The sequence below is a fragment of the Periplaneta americana genome, chromosome 7 (assembly GCF_040183065.1).
Source record: "Periplaneta americana isolate PAMFEO1 chromosome 7, P.americana_PAMFEO1_priV1, whole genome shotgun sequence".
Classification (NCBI taxonomy): Eukaryota; Metazoa; Arthropoda; class Insecta; order Blattodea; family Blattidae; genus Periplaneta; species Periplaneta americana.
Window position 1 is genome coordinate 26,108,353 of NC_091123.1, and position 22,965 is coordinate 26,131,317.

At 35.5% G+C, this 22,965-nt stretch overlaps 1 protein-coding gene across 1 annotated transcript in view; it reads left to right on the forward strand.

Moving 5' to 3' along the window:
* The first annotated feature begins 12,246 nt into the window (after positions 1-12,246).
* LOC138702993 (uncharacterized) overlaps positions 12,247-22,965 on the forward strand; it is a 14,819-nt gene continuing 4,100 nt past the window's right edge. The window contains exons 1-2 of the mRNA XM_069830465.1: positions 12,247-12,383; positions 22,434-22,595. Coding sequence (XP_069686566.1) covers positions 12,312-12,383; positions 22,434-22,595 — 234 coding nt within the window. The 5' untranslated portion in view covers positions 12,247-12,311. The remainder of the gene's footprint in view (positions 12,384-22,433; positions 22,596-22,965) is intronic.

Sequence of the window (22,965 nt, forward strand, 5' to 3'; positions counted from 1 at the left end):
TTGAAATTCAAATTTTACAAAATAAACTGTAATTGTTAACTATATTTAACAATACAATCTAACCTTATAATTTGATAGTCATTCATATTTTATAGGTTATGTTTTTTATGAATAACAAATACGTGTTTAACCTTTTCCACATTCACTTTTGTGAAGCGTTAAAGTTCACGCCTTTTTCTTTATTTTTCCATGAGGTACTACATCGTTCATAAATTCTGCCATTTTTTTTTATTTAACTTTAAACTGAACACAAATCAACAAATATTCAGAATTGAGCCTGCTACAAACCATACTCAGAATAACATGAGAACGAACTTATAAATATGAGAATATACTAGCTTTTATTCTTATGAAGCATGAGTATATATTCTATACAAGATGGACACTTGAGTATATTCTACTATGCTTCCATGTTATGAGTATGTAATCAAAAATGAGTAGGTACTCAAATGTTTTTATTCTTACTAACAAGAGTATATACTAAAAAAAAAGTCCAGTATATACTATATACTCATGTTTATTCGTACCACTGATTATGTATTCGTCGATGTGCCGTCCCCTTTAATTTGAATAAATTGTACCAGCGGAATTGAGTCTAGTGCGACGGGTTCATTTCAGAGAACAATCCACTGTCCCTTATAAGATGTTGGTGTATGTAGTATAGTCGCGCCTCATTGTGTATTCTATACCTGCAAGCACAGTACAATATTCAGGAGCATGTTCTATTGTTTCCTTTGCTTTAGGCTGGTTTCTGTATTTTCCATCAAGTCATGAGGGGTGTCTACTTTCAAGATGTGTTCAGAATAATCACCTACTTTCTTTTATTACTCGGTCCTCCATACTGTATGTAGTCATTATAAACCCAGGGGTTTCGCTGAAGAGTTTGACCGTCTTTAGCTGGAGATAATGCGAAATTTTGCTAGTACTGTCGTCCTCTGAGGAGTTTAGTGCTGAGAGGAATGCGGTTCCGACTAGTCTAGCGCGGTACTGGAGAGGGAGGGAACAGTGACAACGGCAGTCTGGAAGGAAGTACAATCATACTGAAAACATTCGCCCGATTTACGAGAGTAGTATGCCTATTAGTTTTCTAACGTACAGTATTTTTGGCGATATAGAGATACAACCATTCCTACTTACGTGTTCAGAGAAGGAAAGTATTGTAGAAAATTCTATCTATCTATCTATCTATCTATCTATCTATCTATCTATCTATCTATCTATCTATCTATCTATCTATCTATCTATCTATCTATCTATCTATCTATCTATCTATCTATCTATCTATCTATCTATCTATCTATCTATCTATCTATCTATCTATCTATCTATCTATCTATCTATCTATCTATCTATCTATCTATCTATCCATCCATCCATCCATCCATCCATCCATCCATCCATCCATCCATCCATCCATCCATCCATCCAGATTATTTTTTCACTGCTTCCTTAATGTTACTTGCATCACGAATGCAGTAACTTTAGTGGAGTTGTAGAGTTTACTTAATTTTTACAAATATTTAAAAACAATAATTAACAGTGCAATTTAGGTGAAATTGCAGTGTTGGTAAGTTTCCAATTTATAATTATTACTATATTGAACGTCTCTAAAAATAATATGTTAAAAGCCTAAAGCAGTAAAATCAATATGCCACTTAAGCGGTAAGAAGAGGGAAATTGTTATGTGTGTTCGGTTGGGAATACTGAATGTGGAATTTTAGAATTACCGCGGGTTGGTTTTGTACGGAAACCAAGCAAATACGCAGATCTCGCACAAATAATATTGTTAAAATATTAAAATGAAAAATAAATCATTACATAACCTTACAGTTTGTTTTAAGTTCGCATTTATAGAGTGGGGAAAAAAAAGACAGACGTATATCACAGCCTGCTGGAGTATAGTAAACACAGAAAACATTTTAAAGCAACAATGTTGAAGATAGATATTTTTGTTTTGCAAATTTGCCGTCATTGAACAGAAACCAAGATGGAGATTTCATTGCAACTAATTAGAAATTCCTCTTTCAGGTATGTAATAAACGATCTTCGCACAAAATAATGTACGATACACGAGCGGTATGTTTGTTTTCATGTTCTCGGAAATTGAAAAAGCTCAACTACGTTTCGCTTTTTCAAAGTTTTCCTCGAACATGAAAACTTCAACATACCGCCCTTGTAACGCATATTACTATTAAAGCAACGAAGTTGAAGATAGATATTTTTGTTTTACAAATTTGCCGTCATTGAACAGAAACCAAGACGGAGATTTCATTGCAACTAATTAGAAATTCCTCTTTCAGGTATGTAATAAACGATCTTCGCACAAAATAATGTACGATACACGAGCGGTATGTTTTCTTTCAATTCTCGGAAATTAAAAAAGCTCAACTACGTTTCGCTTTTTCAATCTTTTCCAGCTAAATTTGTTAAAGGTAAAAGAGAAGATGGAAACGATACGATAAAAGAACTTAAATGGGTAACTTTGGAAAACAGACGTAGGAAAACTAGAATAACAACAATGTATAGAGCACATCTAGGTCAGAAAGCAAGGGTAGACATAACGGCTCGGTTAGAAAAGCCAACGTACTATGGTAGGAACGATCATGATTTTAAAATCAAATGTAGGAAACAGAAAACGGATGTAGGTAAATTCTCATTTTTAAATAGAACTATAAATGATTGGAATGACCTACCTGCAGCGGTCTTTGAGGGCTGTCCTTCCTTAAGGAGATTCAAGAATAATTTAAAAAGTTGTGTATAAAGTGCAAATTAAAATTAAGGCGACATTTAACATTTAATTTTTTTGAGGTGACATGTATTGATTTAGCCTGACGAGTTACTTCCTTGGTTTGAATTGTAAATTATTTAAAAATAGCGTGTAAGAGGGCCTTAGACTAGAAATGTTTAGTTTAAATGTAGTTCTGTTTATAAGTACTGTATGCATAAGGGTGTAATTATTTGACTTATTTGAACTGTTGTATCAGTGAAACGAGGTGAGTCAGTGAAGTTATGGTTTTACAGTGCAGTGAATAGTTCCGATCAGTGATAATTTATAGTGTCAGTGAAATGTGTGCTAAAGTGTCAGTGAAATGCGTCATAGTGCCACTACAGTGAGTGAGATGAGAGTAAAGTGAAAGACTATTGAAACTTATGTAGGGCCTATACATAATAATGTAGGTTGAAATGATTTTATTATTATTGTGTTAAATTATATTGTGTATTCTTATTGTATTGTGTATAAAATTGTAGGCCTATTGTGTATTGTATAATTGTATTGTGTGCTGTAAATTTATTGTGTATTGCTTATCATTTCTTTATTGTGTATTGTTTATATTGTGTATACCACTGCCACCGGGTGCATGCCCACTTGCAGTGTAAATAAATACATCAGGGGCGACTCTACAATAAGAACTGCAGAGCTGCAGAACCGCCATTTAAATGGGCCTGAAAAAATTAAAAATGTAAAACGTGCTTTTATGTAATCTAGTTCATTGTTTCATTTATTTTTCCTATTCATTCGAGATTTTACTGTCTGTAGGAGCCTTGAACTGCTCGAGAATTTTAGCTGTAGTGTACTTTTCGGATCTGTAATCGGCAGTTCCTGAAGCTCAACGTAGGGTAGTCGGCAGCAGAAAACTGGTTTTCTTCACCGTCCCATAAGACTGCATTAGAGCTGCAACCGAAGCAACTCTCTCTCCGAATACACAAAAGAACCGCCAACACCCTAATCTCTTTATGACCTGCATTAGAGCACATAGGCTTCTGGACTACAGTATATCATTACAGTTCCAGTGTGTTATAGTACTGTGGGTGGTGTGATGTGATTAGTCAGTGTGTCTAAGGAAATATTTTATATTAAAAATGAGTGAAATGGAAACCTAATCGACCAACCCCTTTTGAAATTAAAAGAGAAATTGCATGTTAACTCAAGAAATTAGGACGTCCTACACAAAATTTAAATATTGAAATTTCTGGAAAAAGTCGAAATCATGTAGCCTACTAGTCATTTTAATACCGAAGTGTGTAATGGAAACGATTGGTTTTTTGCTGCGCTCATGAAAACGCTTTCTCCCCCACCCGTGTATTCTGTTTAGAGGAGAAAATACATGGACAAACATCGGAGTGAAGGATTTAGTTAATTTGACTTTAAAAAACTAGAAAAGCATGTGGGGCACATCTCCACTACGTGACTAGTTATACCAGGTGGGAGAGGTGTAGCGCACGGATGGTTTGAGTACAATTTCGGGTGCACAGTCAACTTCGAGGAGGGGCTGTAATTACACGCTCTATCCGATTTAGATGTAATAGACAGCATGCGTTTGCTAAATACACTATTTTTCATGCAGAACTGCAAACCTTTGTAATCGCGGGCCGCTACTGAAATACATACATAAAAGAACATGAAAACTTCAACATACCGCTCTTGTAACGCATGTTACTATTGAGATATACTGCAAGGTCGTCTGTCCTGGGTTTTAGTTGCATCTGTTCCGTTTGACATTTCATTTGCATGCCACAATGCAACATTGTTCGTTATCTGTCGATTACATGTTGTACCTTCTGACATCCGTGGGAAACATTCACTCTTTGCCGTGAAAATGTCACATAGATTAAACATAATGCCCTAATCTCCAAATTAATTTAAATCGGATGTTGTCAGTAGTGCAACAAACAATATACATCAGACTCATTCATTGCTGTCAACAGCAAAAACGACTTAACTCTCACGTTTAAATTTAGAAATTCCAATTGCATTCGGTGGTGGTGGTGGTGGTTGTGGTTGTGGTGGTGGTGGCACAGTGTTGCCATACCTACTGATTTACCAGAAGATTTCCTGTTTTTCATTGAATCTACTGCTCTACTGATTTTTCTGTCAAAAGTCCGAATTTCTCCTGCCTTTTGGCATGCTGCAGTCACCTAGTTCTACGCCCGGATTTTCAACTCGTTACTTTAGGCTGGCCGTCCACTGGAACCGAATTCAGCCGAATAGAACAACACGTGGTCACTGTTTCCATAAATTTCGCCATGAACGCCGAAAAATTAATTAGATCTTGTATTTTTTTTTTTTTCATTAAACGAGTGAAATAAAATTTTTAGGGCTTAACAAATTATTATTCATGTACTACTAACTTTAATATCACTGTGACAAACGTTTCTCAGGTGGTACAACTTCTCTGAAATGTGACCATTTTGAGATTGATGGACGAATTACATTTAAAATATATTGAAATGTATCAACATTCATCCGATAGTAATCGAAAAACTTAGCACTATCTTCTATAAATTTATTGTGTAGGTGCAGATGATGAAATTTACCCAGGCGACACCTTTCCCTAAGTATCGATTATAACCTATATTTTCGTCGTTTCGTCCTCCGTCTCATAAGGTAGGGATTGTGCAATAATAGCAACATGTCCTCCACATTCATTCAAATAATAATAATAATAATAATAATAATAATAATAATAATAATAATAATAATCAGAAGGAAATTGTACCAGAACAATGGAAGGAGTACATAATTTGACCTATTTTTAAGAAGGGGACAAGACTAACTGTAATAACTTTCGAGGAATACCACTTTCGTTAACGTCGTACAAAATTTTGTCCAATATTCTTTTGAGAAAGTTAACTCCATATGTAGATGAAATTATTCGGGATCAACAGTGCGGTTTTAGACTAATAGATCGACTATTGATCAGATTCTTTGTATTCGACAGATATTGGAGAAAAAATGGGTGTATAAGGGTACAGTACAACAGTTATTCGTAGATTTCAAAAAGGCATATGACTCGGTTAAGAGAAAAGTTTTATATAATATTCTTATTGAATTTGGTATTCCCAAGAAATTAGTTCGATTAATTAAAATGTGTCTAAGTGAAACTTACAGTAGAGTCCGTATACGCCATTAGGAAAGTCCAGGATAACAGAGAGGGTTTGGAATTGAACGGGTTACATCAGCTGCTTGTCTATGCGGATGACGTGAATATGTTAGGAGAAAATCCACAAACGATTAGGGAAAACACGGAAATGTTACTTGAAGCAAGTAAAGCGATGAATTTTAAAGTAAATCCCGAAAAGACAAAGTATATGATTATGTCTCATGACCAGAATTTTGTACGAAATGGAAGTATAAAAATTGGAGACTTATCCTTCGAAGAGGTGGAAAAATTAAAATATCTTGTAGCAACAGTAACAAATATAAATGACACTCGGGAGGTAATTAAACGTAGAATAAATATGAGAAATGTCTGTTATTATTCGGTTGAAAAGCTTTTGTCATCCAGTCTGCTCTCAAAATATCTGAAACTTAGAATATATATAAGGTAGTTATATTACCGGTTGTTCTGTATGGTTGTGAAACTTGAACTCTCGCTCTGAGAAAGGAACAGAGGTTAAAGGTGTTTGAGAATAAGGTTCTTAGGAAAATATTTGGGGCTAAGAGGGATGAAGTTACAGGTAAATGGAGAAAGTTACACAACGCAGAACTGCACGCATTATATTCCTTACCTGACATAATTAGGAACGTTAAATCCAGACGTTTGAGATGGGCAGGGCATGTAGCACGTATGGGCGAATCCAGAAATGCATATAGAGTGTTAGTTGGGAGGCCGGAGGGAAAAAGACCTTTGGGGAGGCCGAGACGTAAATAGGAGAATAATATTAAAGGATTTGAGGGAGGTGGGATTTGATGATAGAGATTGAATTAATCTTGCAAAGGAGAGGGACCGATGGCGGGCTTATGTGATAGCGACAATGAACCTGTGGGTTCCTTAAAAGCCATTTGTACATATGTATGTACTTTTTAGTTGGCTATTTAACGGCGCTATATCAACTACGAGGTTATTTAGCTTCGATGAGATTGGTGATAGGGAGATGATATTTGGCGAGATAAGCCGAGGATTCGCCATAGATTACCTGGTATTCAACTTACGGTTGGGGAAACCCTCGGAAAAAGCCCTACCAGGTAATAAGCGGGGATCGAACCCGCTCTCGAGCGCAACTTCAGACAGGCAGGCAAGCGCCTTACCCGACTGAGCCTTGCCGGTGGCTGTATGTATGTATGTATGTATGTATGTATGTATGTATGTATGTATGTATGTATGTATGTATGAATGTTGTATGTATGTATGTATGTATGTATGTATGTATGTATGTATGTATGTATGTATGTATGTATGTATGTATGTATGTATGTATGTATTAAGTATAAGCATGTAGCATGAGGACATACAACTGGTAATTGACGGCCGAAGCGTCGCGTCGGCTCCAGTGGACGATCGATCGGCTCTTCTGCCGGTCGTCCGGTATACCTTATTTTATTTCAAGGAGTGCAGTTCGGTGGCTCCTTTGAACACCCATTTACAGATTTATGACTTCCTACACAAACACCTCTGACAATTCCATCCTGTCCCCTAGTCCCAACATTGCACAGTTGCCACAATCCTGATGACCTTCGAAATTATGCAGTGAAACTGACGGGATTCTTGGAATTCGGAAAACATGCGGCAACTCTGCCTCCACGTGGATTTGACGGGCACCTGTCAATTCTTCTGAACGAGGGTTGTGATTGGTTACTAACAAGAGAAGACAAGATTTCCGTCACAGTAAGGAAGACATTTATTTATGACAACCAATTAAGTAGGGGGCAGTAGAAGGTGTGTCGGCAAAGTCCTTTCTATGAAACTGCACTCCATGAAAAAAAAAAAAAGTAGAGTATATTCGGCCGTATACGGCCTAACAAATATTCGGCCGTTCACGGTGCCAGTGGACGGCTAGGCTTAGTATACATATATTGTGATCATGTCTTATTTTTGCATCTTATACACAAGTCAATGTTTTCGTCTCCCTGCTCATAATGCGTCGCCACAATGATGCTTACAAGAAGCAAGGAGTCGCCTCTCGCCTGGAGTCCAGCGGCGGATTATTTAGTATTTTAGTATTTATTTATTTAACCTGGTAGAGATAAGGCCATCAGGCCTTCTCTGCCCCTCTACCAGGGGATTACAACTATAACATGAACAATAAAATTACAATTAATATTAAATTTACAATTACAATAAAAATTAAAGTACGACAAGAATACCTGATTAATGCAAGCTAGACATTTTATCATAGAAGTTAAGAACAAAGAATATTTTTGTATTTACTGAATTACAAATTAAACCTACAATAACAAAATTCTATAGTGATGAAATTACCGGATATTGAAATATTTTGTGATAGATTAAGAGAACTATTTACAAGAAACCATGTCTGAACGAGTCTCAATTACTGGCCAAGTGCCTAGTAAGTTTGCGTTTGAATTCAATTTTATTTCGACAGTCCCTGATGCTAGCAGGTAACGAATTCCAGAGTCTTGGCAGGGCTATTGTGAAAGAGGATGAGTATGAGGAGGTGCGATAGGATGGTATTGTTAGTATTGTTTCATGGCAAGAGCGTGTGTTCAGATTGTGGTGGGAAGAAAGATAAGTGAAGCGAGACGACAGGTACGAAGGAATAGAAGAGTTCAAGATTTCGAAGAGAAGGAGAAGTGAATGTAAATTTCTTTTCTTATCTAGTTTAAGCCAACCTATGGCTTCCAGGGATGGGGTAATATGATCATATTTACGAACATTGCTTACAAAACGTAGACACAAATTATCAGCACGTTGAAGTTTCGTTTTGTTGTCGCTGGAAAGGTCAGTCAGTAAAATGTCCGCATAGTCAAAATAGGGAAATACAAGTGTCTGCACAAGGGACTTTTCTAAGCAAGAGGGAAGATGAACATTTACCCTTTTTAGCACATGGATAATAGAATATACTTTTCTTATGATAGCAGCACACAGCAGATAAAGACCATATTTTATACACATGGCTCAGAGTTATGGGTCTCTCCATAATATTACAGAATGATAGAGAACGAATGTTTGAAACCTTACCACGAAAGGATGCACGCACGCATACACACAAACACAAGTATATAATCTTCATGCAACGTAAGCATGTGATAACTGTCGTCAATTTGCAAAAGGAGACATGTCGAAAAGAACAAAGTTTTGGAAAATCGCAAAAACTATAGGTTAAATTAAAATGTTCATATATATTTTTTTTTCTAATTAGATCACTATGGATACATACCCTACATTCAGGATCCATGAACATTTTAATATTTTAAGTCTGTTATGATTTTTTAGTTGCGATTTTCCAGCACTTTGTTATTTTGGACGTATCCCCTTTTGCAAATCGACGACAGAATTAAGTTATTTCATTATTGTTTTGGGGACCCGGGGAATAGAGGAAGAACGAAACTTATTCAGTAGGTTGTGAAGTTTGTTTCTGATTGTGTGCACGTGAAACAGTGAGAGAGCGAAGTGTAGGTAACGGCATTTTTGTGTTACATATCGTGCACAGTGATCTTTTAAAATGAGTGAAAGTGCCCCAGCAAGAAATAAGAGTAAATACTCCCAGAATATTATAAATCAGAGTGGGAAAATGATGAACAATTTAAAGGGTAGTTTTGCAAAAGCAGGAAAGGGGATAATTTTTCGTCTGTTATAGTCGCAGCTAATGCAGTACTGTATTTAATACCACCTTTAAAATTAATTTCGTCATATTGAAAATCTTTTGTAAATACACGAAAAATTCCTGATTAATACATTTTAATGCGAAACATTGTCAATAAGACATTACTGTGTAAAAACAGAATTGAATACTTAGTTATGTACGCTGAGTAGAAATGACTAATTATAGGCCTATTTAGCAAAATTGTTCCATTTCATTGGTTAGGGATGTGCTATGTTATAGTAATACAACAGAATCATCTTTCTTACAGTACACTGTTTTGTAATTAATATAATACAAAGAAGAAATTCATGTTTATTTAATCTACTGTAATCTCCTGTTTTTTTCGATGATTTTCTCCTGATTTTTGTGAGAAGGTCGTGGCAACACTGGTGGTGGTTGTGGTGGTGGTGGTGGTGGTGGTGGTGGTGGTGGTGGTGGTGGTGGTGGGAAATACATACCTGAAATTATGCCCCGTATTTTTTAAACACCCTGTATATATAGATATATATAGAGGCCTATATACATAATACAGAATATAATAATTACAACAATGTATGTATGTATTTATTCACACTGCAAATGGAAGTGGTAACTAATTACACTCAATAATGACAATAATAAACATAATTAATAAAAAATACAATTAATAATAATACTAATAATAATAATAATAATAATAATAATAATAATGATAATAATAATAATAATAATAATAATAATAACAGGGAGCATCCTAAATTAAATGAAACACGATCACTTAAAATAACATTTAAAGTAAATCTAATTTGTATCTTAACCCCAAGTTCGAATTAAAACCCACGAGTATGATATGTTCATACCTGCACAAGTACCTTTCAGCACTACACTCATTTCGCTGTCAACTCATTCATTGAACTGGAACTAAGACACATTTCACTGATTCTATCCTGATTTCACTAACACTTCAAAAACAATCCACTGTTCAAATATTTTGCACTACCACTATAAACTATAAAGCTTCACTAACAGAAAGACACTTCACTAACTTCTTCACTGATACAACACTTCAAATAAAATATCAATTACACCCTTTAAATAATATGTATAATATACTACCGTCTATTAGTAAAGTCCTTAAGCCTATTTTTAAATACATTTTTGGTTGTTGGTAAAGTCTTTAGTAAGTCTGCAGGTAAAGCATTCCAGTCCCTGATAGCACGATTGAGAAAAGAAAACTTTCCAGTGTCCGTCCTCTGTCTTCTTTCCCTCAATTTATATGAGTGGTCGTTCCTTGAAGAGTAATTTGGCGGCTGCAACCTATTTTTTATTTCTCTCCAGGCAGGCTCACCTCTGTATGTTTTGAACAGTGCGCATAATCGAATTCGCGTTCTCCTGTCCGTGAGTGTGTCCCATTTTAATGGTGAATTATTACAACACTTGAGAGCCCATTTTTTAATCTTTTCCAGTGTCTTAATATGTTTTAATCTGTAAGGATCCCAACATGCAGTACCATATTCCATTACTGGAGTACTAGTGATTTAAATGGTAAACAATAGAAATAGTAAACAAATGGTAAACAATAGAAATAGAAATAAAATGAAACAATCGATATAAAAAAGAGGATACAATAATATTAAGAAAATTTGAGGACTGAATGAGCAGCGCTCGTGTTCGGTCGTAGTTCAGATATGTAATTAATATAAGAGGAGTATAGAAAATAAAATAAAATAGGAACTAAAATTAAAATTACAGCTACAGTGAAATTATATAATAATTGAACTGAACTTTCTTGAAAAGAGATATAATTTCAGCTGCTTTCCATGAGTGTGGGATTTCTTCTTTGCTCCAGCATCTAATTATGCTAGGCTTCTTGGTCTTACTTTTGATAGTAAGTTAAATTGGAATAAACATATTGATGAATTATCCAATAAATTATCTCAGACATTGTATCTGCTGCGAAGAATCAAACCTGTAATTGCACAAGACATGCTAGTTAAAATATATTACGCCTTATTCCATTGTTACTTGAATTATGGTATTAGACTCTGGGGAAATTGTTCAAGTATTAATTACATTTTTCTGTTACAAAAGAAGGCTGTTAGAATTTTATCTGGCAGTAATGATGTAGCACATTGCAAACCACTGTTTATTAGATTTCAAATTATGACACTTCCATCTTTGTATATTTATGCATGTTTGTTGTATGTTAAAAGAAATGAAACTCAGCTTCCTTTACGTAAAGACTATCACGAGCACGCTACCAGATATTGTAATGGTATTCACTTACCATTGATTAGACTTGAAAAAACAAATTCTTCATTTATGAAACAAAGTATAAAGTTTTATAACATGTTGGATAATGACGTTAAACTTTTGGATATGAGACATTTTAAGATTGTATTAAAAAACATTTTACTAATCATCCATATTATAGAATAAGTGATTTTCATGGTATGCTTAAGAATGTGTTGCTATGACTTATGTTGATTGTTTCTTGACTTAGTTTGATTGTCTGTAGACACAAGCCAAACTTAATAAAGCATATCTATCTAGTAAATTTAAAAGTCTAAGTTCTAAGGCTGATATTGTTGTTGTTCAAATGATAAGAAGGATAAAGAAATGACATAATTAAATTGTGAGTTACGCCATTTTTGCTGCGAGTATTGAAAAACAGGATATGAGCTAAAATAATAACAGTTAGCAAGATACATGCAACGATCGTACCGATTAGAGATACGCTCGCATACTAAAGAATAGGTCTCCACAACGCGTCCCACAGTCTCATCATGCACTTCAAGTCCGCTGGATTAGTTTTCGTATCTGTCTTTATGGCAGTGGCTTGGGCTTCGGGAATGAAGGTAAAACTGATCTTTGTATTCCAATACTCTCTCTGCCTCTAACCGAACGGAGTTAAAAAGACTTCACACATAACGTGAGTAAAGCAGATTTGTTGATATTTCAAATTTATCCCAGGTTCAAGCCCCGACGAATATAGGCTGGTTCACGAGGATTTACCGTCGCTTACGCAGCTCAATTCCGAAGACATTCTGAGCAAAAATATCATGTAAACTTGTGTTCTAATCTCAACATTTTCAGAATTACACTAACTTGAAATTGTTTGTAAAATAGGCCTACCATTATTCTTTAGTTTTAAGGGTAAAAGAATATTACTGACAAAGAATGAACTATTCAGAAGTAGGGTAGAATGTATAGTTATTGACACATTAAGCACTTTTCTTTACATTTCTCTCCTGCAATTCTTTATTTTCAGTAACTAAGGTGTTTTAAATTTTGTTACTAGTTCTAAAGAACTCCTATGTTATCTTGGGTGAGTCAGATATTTTCAAATACACTTTAATGGTCATTAATTGATTAATAAATAAAAAATTACAAGAAAGTATAATTATTGACACTTATTAGATAGATATTGACACCTTTGTTATAGTTGTTGACACAAAAGTATTTTATTTACATCCAGACCTAGCCTAGCTGTTTTAAGTCCACTTTTAAACAAAATGAAATGAAGGATATTTAGACTACATTACACTTACAGTATATAATAAATTATGTAGTCTATCCACATAACGGTCAACAACTGGTTATGAGAAATGAATATAGAATCTTACATACGATCATGTAGAATGTCATCCATAAATGTATCACAATGGTCACAATAGTGAATACTACTGTCGGAATTTGATGTTGAAGGGAGATTTGAGAAACATTTGTCATGAAACAATTTTTTACAGAAGTCACACTCTCTTCCATCATTCTTTACATTTGCTGCACATTTAAAACATAGTCCATCTAAAGTAGGTCTTTGTTTTTTCTCTGAAATATTGAATACAATATCATTTTGGCTTGTAAAATTCTGAAATTTCGTTCTAGCTTCATCAGAGAAAAGTTGTCTCCTGACTACCCTAGTTTTTTCTTGTACCTGATTCGCAGTTTCATTTTTTTTCCTATAGAATTTCACTCTATTTCAGCTTATTTTTTTCACTTTCTTCTACCCTATTTTCAGTTACAGTCTTCTTTACGTTTTGTTTCTGTAAACCTTTGTTCTCTTTTCGGGCTGCTTTACTTATTTCTTTTTGTTTTTTCTTCTTTCTTTCCTTCTCTTTCTCTCTTACTTTCCAATTTCTCTTTTTCTAATGTAAGCTTCTTCTTTTCTTCCTCATTGTGTAACTCCTGCCATTTATCTGAAGTCAGTACAAAAGGCATTCTTTCAATATTTCTTTTCCCCTTCCTCTTAGGGGTATTTGGCCATAGGCTACAAGAATATCTGACAGTGGTGATTTACCCTGGTTATTTTGTGTTGGTAGACTATTATCAACTAAAGCAGAGTTATCATTTACACGTCTTTCAATTGATTTTGATTCACCTATTGATTGATTTGCATCTGAGATGTACTTTTCCTCTTCGAGTACAGAAACATTATCTTCCTCTTGAGTCAAATCTCTTTCTTTGTTCCCATAATTCTCTGCTGGTAATTGTTTCCAACATTTCAGTCCGACTTTCATGGGAAGATACTAGCTCGATCCATACTGTAAACAACATTTTAGACTCTTCGTTCTCCCAAGTACAGATCTTGTTGTTTCTGTCTACAGCCTCAAATTTGACCAATAATTTCCTTGAATCTGGAAGTTGGATGTTCTCTGTTCATTGGTATCTCTACTAGGTAAATCATTTCCATTGGCTTTTATTTTATTTCTTTCACCCAAACATGTTGAATAATCTATAGCATTGCTATCCCAAGGATATAGACCACAAGCTCTGAAACCTTTCTGCAATGTTTCAGCCTTAATGTATGTCTTCACCACTTTTTCCGGGATTGCAGCAAAGAATTCCTTGGTCAGTGCTTGTGATGGGTGTGCCCTTCACCGTTCTAACACAGCAGACTTCCATCCACACTTAAGGGGAAAGAAAGCAGATACATCTACTGGCTGTATGAATCTCGTAGAATTTGGGTACAGAGCAATCACAATTATTTTTAATTCAGAACAGAGTTCACTCAACCGATATGTGAGATGAGTTTTATGCCCATCCACAGCGTCTATAGCAGTCTCCAATGCTTCAGAAGAGTACCGATGTTTTTGTTTATTCATATTAGGCCTAGGCCTGCCTAGGCGTGAGTAAGAATAAGATAGTTGTTGACACACAACACACAGTTATTGACAGCCAGTGACAATAACTGTAAGAAGTGAAATTAGCACTTCTAAAATCCGTATTATGGTTTCATTATGGCAATATCTACAAAATTCCGTTAAAATTCTAGCTGTAAATAAATTTCTCAAAAATACAGTTGTTGACATAGGGTGTCAGTGACTGAGTTTAATAGATATGAGGTTCTAGTTATTGCCACTGAGAATAAATCATTACAATATAGTTAATAAAAGTGGTAGAAATAGTTTTAATGTATTGGGTAGTTTCATTATCATAATACTAATTGAAATTATGTCTTACCTGGCACTAATATGTACGCAGGCACACAAAGAATAAATGTAAATGCTTAAGAAAATATTTAGAATTTGCACTCATTTTTACACGCCCTATGAAAGTTGAGAATTATTCGACAAAGCAACCAACTATTTAAAACGAATTAGCAGTGTTGTTTTAGGATTGAAATGTACCAACAAATAATGAAAGTACCTTCTTTCTCTTTTCAGTAGGAACCTTATTATGTACACAAGAATGGAAAAGTGTCGATAACTGTAACAGTGTCAATAACTATACAGTCTACCCTATCATTTCTTTAAATCTAGTATTCTGAAGTTAAAAATGTGTTGTAAATTCCGTAGTTGCTTCGTACAGAGTTTTTTTTTTTCAGTTTTAACTATAAAATCACATTTTTCATTGCATTTATTTTATTCTTTTAGTAGATTATTTTACGACGCTTTATCAACATTTTTAGGTTATTTAGCGTCTGAATGAGATGAAGGTGATAATGCCGGTGAAATGAGTCCGGGGTCCATCACCGAAAGTTACCCAGCATTTGCTCATATTGGGTTGAAGGAAAAACCCTGGAAGAAACCTCAACCCCGACCGGAAATTGAACCTGGGCCACCTGGTTTCGCGGCCAGACGCGCTAACCGTTACTCCACAGGTGTGGACCTTATGCATTTATCACAACTATTGTTACAAATCAAGCCACTCTTGTAAATTCTTCAAGACTGTACATTAGGATGCAGAATTAAACTGTAAGGATCAAGTTCCTAAAGTCGTATGATTTGTAACAATTGTTGTGATAAGTGCGTAAGAATAATGTAATTTTTAGTTAAAAATTGAAAAATAAAATCTGTATAAAGCAATTAACAACACATTTTTAGCTTCAGAACACTAGCCAGTTAAAGAAATGATACTTCTGAATAGTTCATTCTCTATTTGTAATATTCTTTTACCATTAAAAATAAATAAAAACGGTATTTTACTAACAACTTCAAATTAGTTTAACTCTGAAAATACTGAGATTGTGGAATTTCCCACAATAACAGATCGAAATCCGCATTGGGCATTTCCACAATGGTAAACACTTTGACCTATAAAACCTAACCACAGAATATAAATGGTTTGGAAAATATCGTAAAATAATCCGCTGTGGGCCTACTACCGAAACCACACCCTACGCAACGTAGAGATAAATCGGTGTAATTTATTTCAAATTTACAGTGTAAAAATAAAGGTATCCCCTTTACACGCCATGAAGGCAGTTGGGGAGCATGGAGGTAGAGCCCCATGCTTTCTTGACCACGGCACTAGGTGGTGTGGTCGGCACCACGCTCTGACCGCCTTTTACCGCCGGGAAAGACGCGGGATTCAGTTTTATAGGAGGCTGAATGAACATCGGGGCCGTTCTGGAAGTTTGGCAACGAGAAAACCCCCTCACCACCCGGGATTGAACCCCGGACCTTCCAATCCGTAATCAGCTGCAGAGTTATAATATTGTGTATTGTGCTCTCGTTGAACACGTGTGGAATTCCCTATCCTATGTGTTCTCTAATATCTAGTATGATATACAATGTTGAAGAAAGATTTTCTTGATTTTTTTTCTGGTGAGGAAGAGTGAAGGATCAAGGACAGTCGTGGCAAACGTGTTCCTGGTCTGACGATAAGTTTATTGAAAACAGGTTTTACGCTATTTTTGCTTTCTCTTTAGAGAAAATAGGCCAATTGGATGGAGTTACGCACAGTAGCGGCTGGTGGTCAAAATAATGAGTGTGCTACAATCTCTATATCGGCCTACTGTATACACTTACATGTATTTATATTAATTTGAGACTCGCGTAGTGACGAAATATGAAGTCCATACGACATTCCTTCCTACTGCAGGACTTGTCAATTACCCTGGAGTTAAACCCCTCCATCTTGGACATCATACTCTTTTCTATTGACAGTATTGCAAGAGCAGTGAGGCGATCCTGGGACATAGTGTTCCTTAAAAACGTTTTTATGCGTTTAAAGAAAGAAAAGCATCTTTCTGGCTCAGCAATGGTCATTGGTGTTGTAACCGAAATATTTAACAACTTCGTTACTTTACATAATGGATCCTGTGAATTGTTGAAGGCTATGTTATGTATTGTAACAATTGAACAGCTCCATCTATATTTCAGAAGACGGATCGTCCGTATAGAACTCCAAGTTGTGTCTTTAACACTCTTTTGTTCAGTATAGTATAGCTGTTGACAGCAACTTCAAGTTCGCGTTCAGGAAAATTATGCGAAAAATTGTCAAAAAATTCGCTGTTTAACAATTTTGTTGCGTCTAGGTAGCTTAAAGACTGAAACGATAAGTAGTTTCCTGAATTATAGTCACATAATTCCTTGGCCTCAATTTTCTAGACTGATTGATTCAGGAGGAACCTCAAAAACCAGGTAGATGGCAGCAGCGGTCGGACACTTGAATTGCCAAACACATTGTACATACAAATCAATACCCGGCTCCGGAACAATTTTTCCCCTCCAAATTATTCAAGTCAACTTTACGGGGAGTTATACCTGAAATCTTGATTTGCATAAAACACGTCACTGTTCGTTAACAGAAAACCACAATTTAAGTCACACAGAGTTAGTGTGCACTCGAAGTTGGTTGCTTGACGGTTGTCAGCCCACTTTGATGTCTGTGGATATAGAGGGAAAAATTGGATCGGTGTCGGTTAGAGTTCCCGGGTAGCTCAGTGGTAGAGCGTTGGTACGTTAAACCAAAGGTCCCGGGTTCGATACCCGGCTCCGGAACAATTTTTCCCCTCGAAATTATTCAAGTCAACTTTACGGGGAGTTATACCTGAAATCTTGATTTGCATAATACACGTCACTGTTCGTTAACAGAAAACCACAATTTAAGTCACACGGAGTTAGTGTGCACTCGAAGTTGGTTGCTTGACGGTTGTCAGCCCACTTTGATGTCTGTGGATATAGAGGGAAAAATTGGATCGGTGTCGGTTAGAGTTCCTGGGTAGCTCAGTGATAGAGCGTTGGTAAGTTAAACCAAAGGTCCCGGGTTCGATACCCGGCTCCGGAACAATTTTTCCCCTCGAAATTATTCAAGTCAACTTTACGGGGAGTTATACCTGAAATCTTGATTTGCATAATACACGTCACTGTTCGTTAACAGAAAACCACAATTTAAGTCACACAGAGTTAGTGTGCACTCGAAGTTGGTTGCTTGACGGTTGTCAGCCCACTTTGATGTCTGTGGATATAGAGGGAAAAATTGGATCGGTGTCGGTTAGAGTTCCCGGGTAGCTCAGTGGTAGAGCGTTGGTACGTTAAACCAAAGGTCCCGGGTTCGATACCCGGCTCCGGAACAATTTTTCCCCTCGAAATTATTACATTGTACATAGTTCCGAGTTCTTCCACAAACAAGCATTCTTTCGTTACGCTTTACTTTTGTAATCTCCAAGCTGTGTCGTGCTGAAGCTGACTACAGCACTTCCCCGCGTAAAAATAGCCAATCAGAGCAGTGATTTCAGCTTCGTACATGCGCATTAGTTGTCTACATTCTCATGTAGAGTTTTGAGTAGCACAACGAACCCCCTGAGGCACCAAAGAGCGAAGAGCGAAGACTAAACACTCTATAACGCGTCATGAACATAACCACGGAAAATTGTCAAATGGCAGATCAAATACTATGGTATTGCAAATACATTATTTGAGCAAAAAAGTCATTGTGCTGTAGCACTGTTGCACATAAGGACGGGCCGCCCCTGGTTACGGAGTAATAGACAAACCGACAATTTGAAAAAAAAAAAAAAAAAATGAGATGTTTGCACAAATCTGTTGATGGCAGGCTAATTTAACTCTGAAAAAATCAAGAATGCAATATCTGAATTTTGCTGCTATTTATGAGCAAAAATTCGTTCATTGCATACAATTCATTTATTTATTTTGCTTTGAAATATTAATTCAACTGCAGGTCTCTTATTAAAAATCGGTTGGCCTTTTTTTGGTATTATTTGTGCTATTTTTGGTAATAATATTGATTACAATATTTCTTGCATAAAATGTTTTATAAAGAAACACATTTATTTCAATGGCCAATATCTCGAAACAGGTTTTTGGCGCTTCGTCTCTTATTGTGTAACTCCGTCCAATTATGATAGTGCAGAAAATCAATTTCGAAATTTTGGAAAAAAATACAAGTTTCCAGAATCAGTGATACCGGAAAAATTCTGCGCTGTATCAGGGTTACACCAGCACACAGAATACGTCATCCGGTTTCAGGAATGGAACTAGCTGTGTTGGTTTGAATACTTTATTTTTGTTTCGGTTCAAAAATGGAGGGTATAGATCTGTGATAAGAGAAGAAATTAAGTAATGAAGAGGATGCAATATATTTTCTCTTAATTCGAAGCGATATTCCGAAATTAGTTCCAGTTCAGAACGAATTTTTCACTATGGTTTACAAAACACCACCTAGTGGCAGACATATAAAACTGTACGTATTCCGCGGCAATATTAAACAAAATGTCCATAGTTTCTTTTATCGCTGTGCAAACTTCATCTGGATAAGGTCAGTAACCAGCTTCTACTGATTTTTAAACTCCCGGGAAGTTTTTAATAACCTTGTAGGCTATGTACAGTCTCACACATTTTTTGCTACAGCCAAATGGAAATGTTTTTCGAAAAACGCTCGGTTACATCTAACGGTACAGTATTTTAAAAGACAGTTTTTCACAAAAACAAACCATTCTTGAGATCATTGTTGTGCGAATTGTGACGTCATCGGAAACATTTTTAAATTACACCCTGTATTTCTCTATATACCGTCTGAAAAATAAAGGTAATAATGGCAACACTGACTATTATCTTCGACATATATTCATAGAAGTAATAATTAAAGAAGCCACACTTACACCACAGTCTAATATATACAGTTACGAAGCTCAATACTTAGTAATATGCAAACATAGATAGTTGCTCACCACCAGGATCGCTACTATCGCCTCATCACAGAGATGATAAAATGTATTGTACTTTCGATATAGTGTTCTTTTGAAAAAATTAACACCTTCCTTCCACTATTGAAATATGAAATACATAAGGTTTATATATATTATTTTCATAAAATATATTTTATATTCTATAACCTCACCCTCCTGGATCTTTCGGAATAAGGATAACTCTGACCTCTTTTTCTTACAATTTATAGTGCTACAAACGTCTCCTTGTCGCATATAATTATTGAAATTATTGTATTTTAGCTATTTACAGTTATTACAACCGATAACGAACATTTAACAGTTTACACAAATTTTCACAACAATGGAAATACGGCACAGTCAATGCCTTTTCAATCCAAACCGTAATGTAATATATGTTCGAGTTTTCTATTTCAGTATATGGAACTCAGTGACATATAACTTTATTGCGTATCATTGCTAAGATTTATTTAGTGTAATGTGTCCATAAGTTCCGTTTACTTCTTGTTGCATAATGTGTTGCAGAAATAATTACAAAACTGTGTTATTTTAATGTGAAGAGAATTTTACATGTTAACATAATCTGTCGCGTCAACATTTTAAGTTTAGAATTGAAGCTATTTTGAGGTTTAATAAAAAAGAATTTATATTGTGATTTCAATTTAGCACATCTACCTTCCTTAATTTTAGACAAAAAATTTACCATACCACTCCTATGAAATTAGTGTACGTACAATTGTGTTACTTCGTCTCTTAAGTAGTAGATAAATACAATAATTCAGTACTCAATTGTAGTATTAAAATACAAATTGAATGTGCGGGGTATCATACATGATATTATGCTTAATTATAATATATAATTGCGAATTTAGGAATATAAGTTAAATATAGTAAACATAACCTATAATTTCCATATGAATGGCAAGGTATTGGAGATGACTAAATTTAGACAGAAAGGGGCAATTGGTACAGTAAACATAACTTATAATTTCAACTTGTGTAAATATCCGTGCGGTGCAACTGAAAATTATTGAATCGTGCATAAATGAATGTACAAGAATTTCACAATATTTAATCGAAATGAAGGCAGGTATTACACATACGAACAACGTAATTTTCACACCATAAATAATATTACACCTTAACTCGCAAGTGAATTGTCTGAAGTGTCTCATAATCATTGTTTTAAATTTTATTAATGGAATTACACTACATTTCAGAGAAATATATGTTACTGTTTATGCATTCCAATTAATTTATACGGTTGAAACGCCGCCCTTCGTGATCGGGTTAAGCGAGTTACATGGTCTGCCTTAAGGCCTGTATTAGATCACGATGACTGTGGCACAGTCTATTGTTCCTAGTACTCACAGCGCTCCAAGGGGCTAGCAACTACCGCGAGAATTGCAAAAAATCATTCCAAGCTTCGTGACTGTGACTTCGCCTCTTTGTCAGTTTCTGCAAGAAGTTCCAGCTGAACAACGACTTCGTTCGTGATGTTTCCCTTGCCGCTATCAGAAGATCACTTGCCATTTTAAAATACCATCTGTGCTTTGTTTCCTAAAAAGGAAGAATTTTGCTCGAATGTCTAATCTGTTTGTTTACTATGTTTAGGCCTGTTATATGCATGCTATTATCTTTCCTGTACTTAATTTTCCCCTTTGTTCGTTCCCCTCCTTTCTCTTTTGTGGTCTGTTTTTGTTTTCACTCAATATGTTTATTATGCTTTGTCCAATGAGGCAGTCCCGTTATTGGGAAAGCTGAAAGAGTGTATTTCAATGTGTTAGACTGCGCTTACACCAACAAATTATCGATTACTATCGGTTAGTAAGGTTAGATATCTTTGGACGTCAGTGTACCAGTTCTATTAGAAGGAAAGAAGAACCTACCGATACCAAGGAGTCCACACCTATGGAGTAACGGCTAGCGCGTCTGGCCGCGAAACCAGGTGGCCCGGGTTCGATTCCCGGTCGGAGCAAGTTACCCGGTTGAGTTTTTTTCCGGGGTTTTCCCTCAACCCAATATGAGCAAATGCTGGGTAACTTTCGGTGCTGGACCCCGGACTCATTTCACCCTCATTATCACTTTCATATCATTCAGACGCTAAAAAAACCTGAGATGTTGATACAGCGTCGTAAAATAACCCACTAAAAAAAAAGATACCAAGGAAATGCTGGAAACAAGTCTTATATAGTAACAGATTCCATAAATGGTTCCCCTTTCCTTTTCTCTGTGATAATGGAGCCGATACTTAATTCTGAATGTTGGATGTTGCCGTAAATGTGATTTAGTTGAAAAAATAAAATAAAAAATTCGCACCACTTGGGATAGTTAACATTTTTTATTATATTCCTACACCCCGTAAAAAATACATCGTGAAAGCACAAATTGCATCTAAATTCTCCAGTTCCTCTTTCCCTTCCATGATAAATAAGGTAATATTTTCACATTTTGTCTGCTCTTTTATACATGATGAGGCATTTTTATTTTACAGCCGGGTGGTGGCCAGGTTGTTTTTATAGATCGATTCGAAGACGACAAATCTGCTACTGACAACTACGTTGCCACTGATCTTAAAGTGAAGAAAGCTGATAGAACTTCATTCAAGATATCTGGTCCAGTGGAGTTTAAGAAGGATTTCCCAGCAGACGCGAAGGTTAGGCATCTACTGTGCTGCATATGGTTATGTGATGGAACTTCGATACTTTGCCGCACCACACAGAAAAAAGTCAAATAATTGAAAATAACCTCTAAATTAAATCAAATCACTCTAGAGACACGATGTGGTCACTGCGAAAACTATAAACCACCCAATATCTCCTAAATTTATTTATTTATTTATTTATTTATTTTCTTATTTATTTATTTATGTTCTAACTTTTTATTTATTTTCTTACTTATTTATTTATTTAGTTTTATATATACACCTATATATGTAATACCATTTAAGCATGCGTTAGATACGTTTTTATCAACCTGAGATTCTATTATGTCGCGGTCATATTTTCTAAAGAGGGATTTTATAA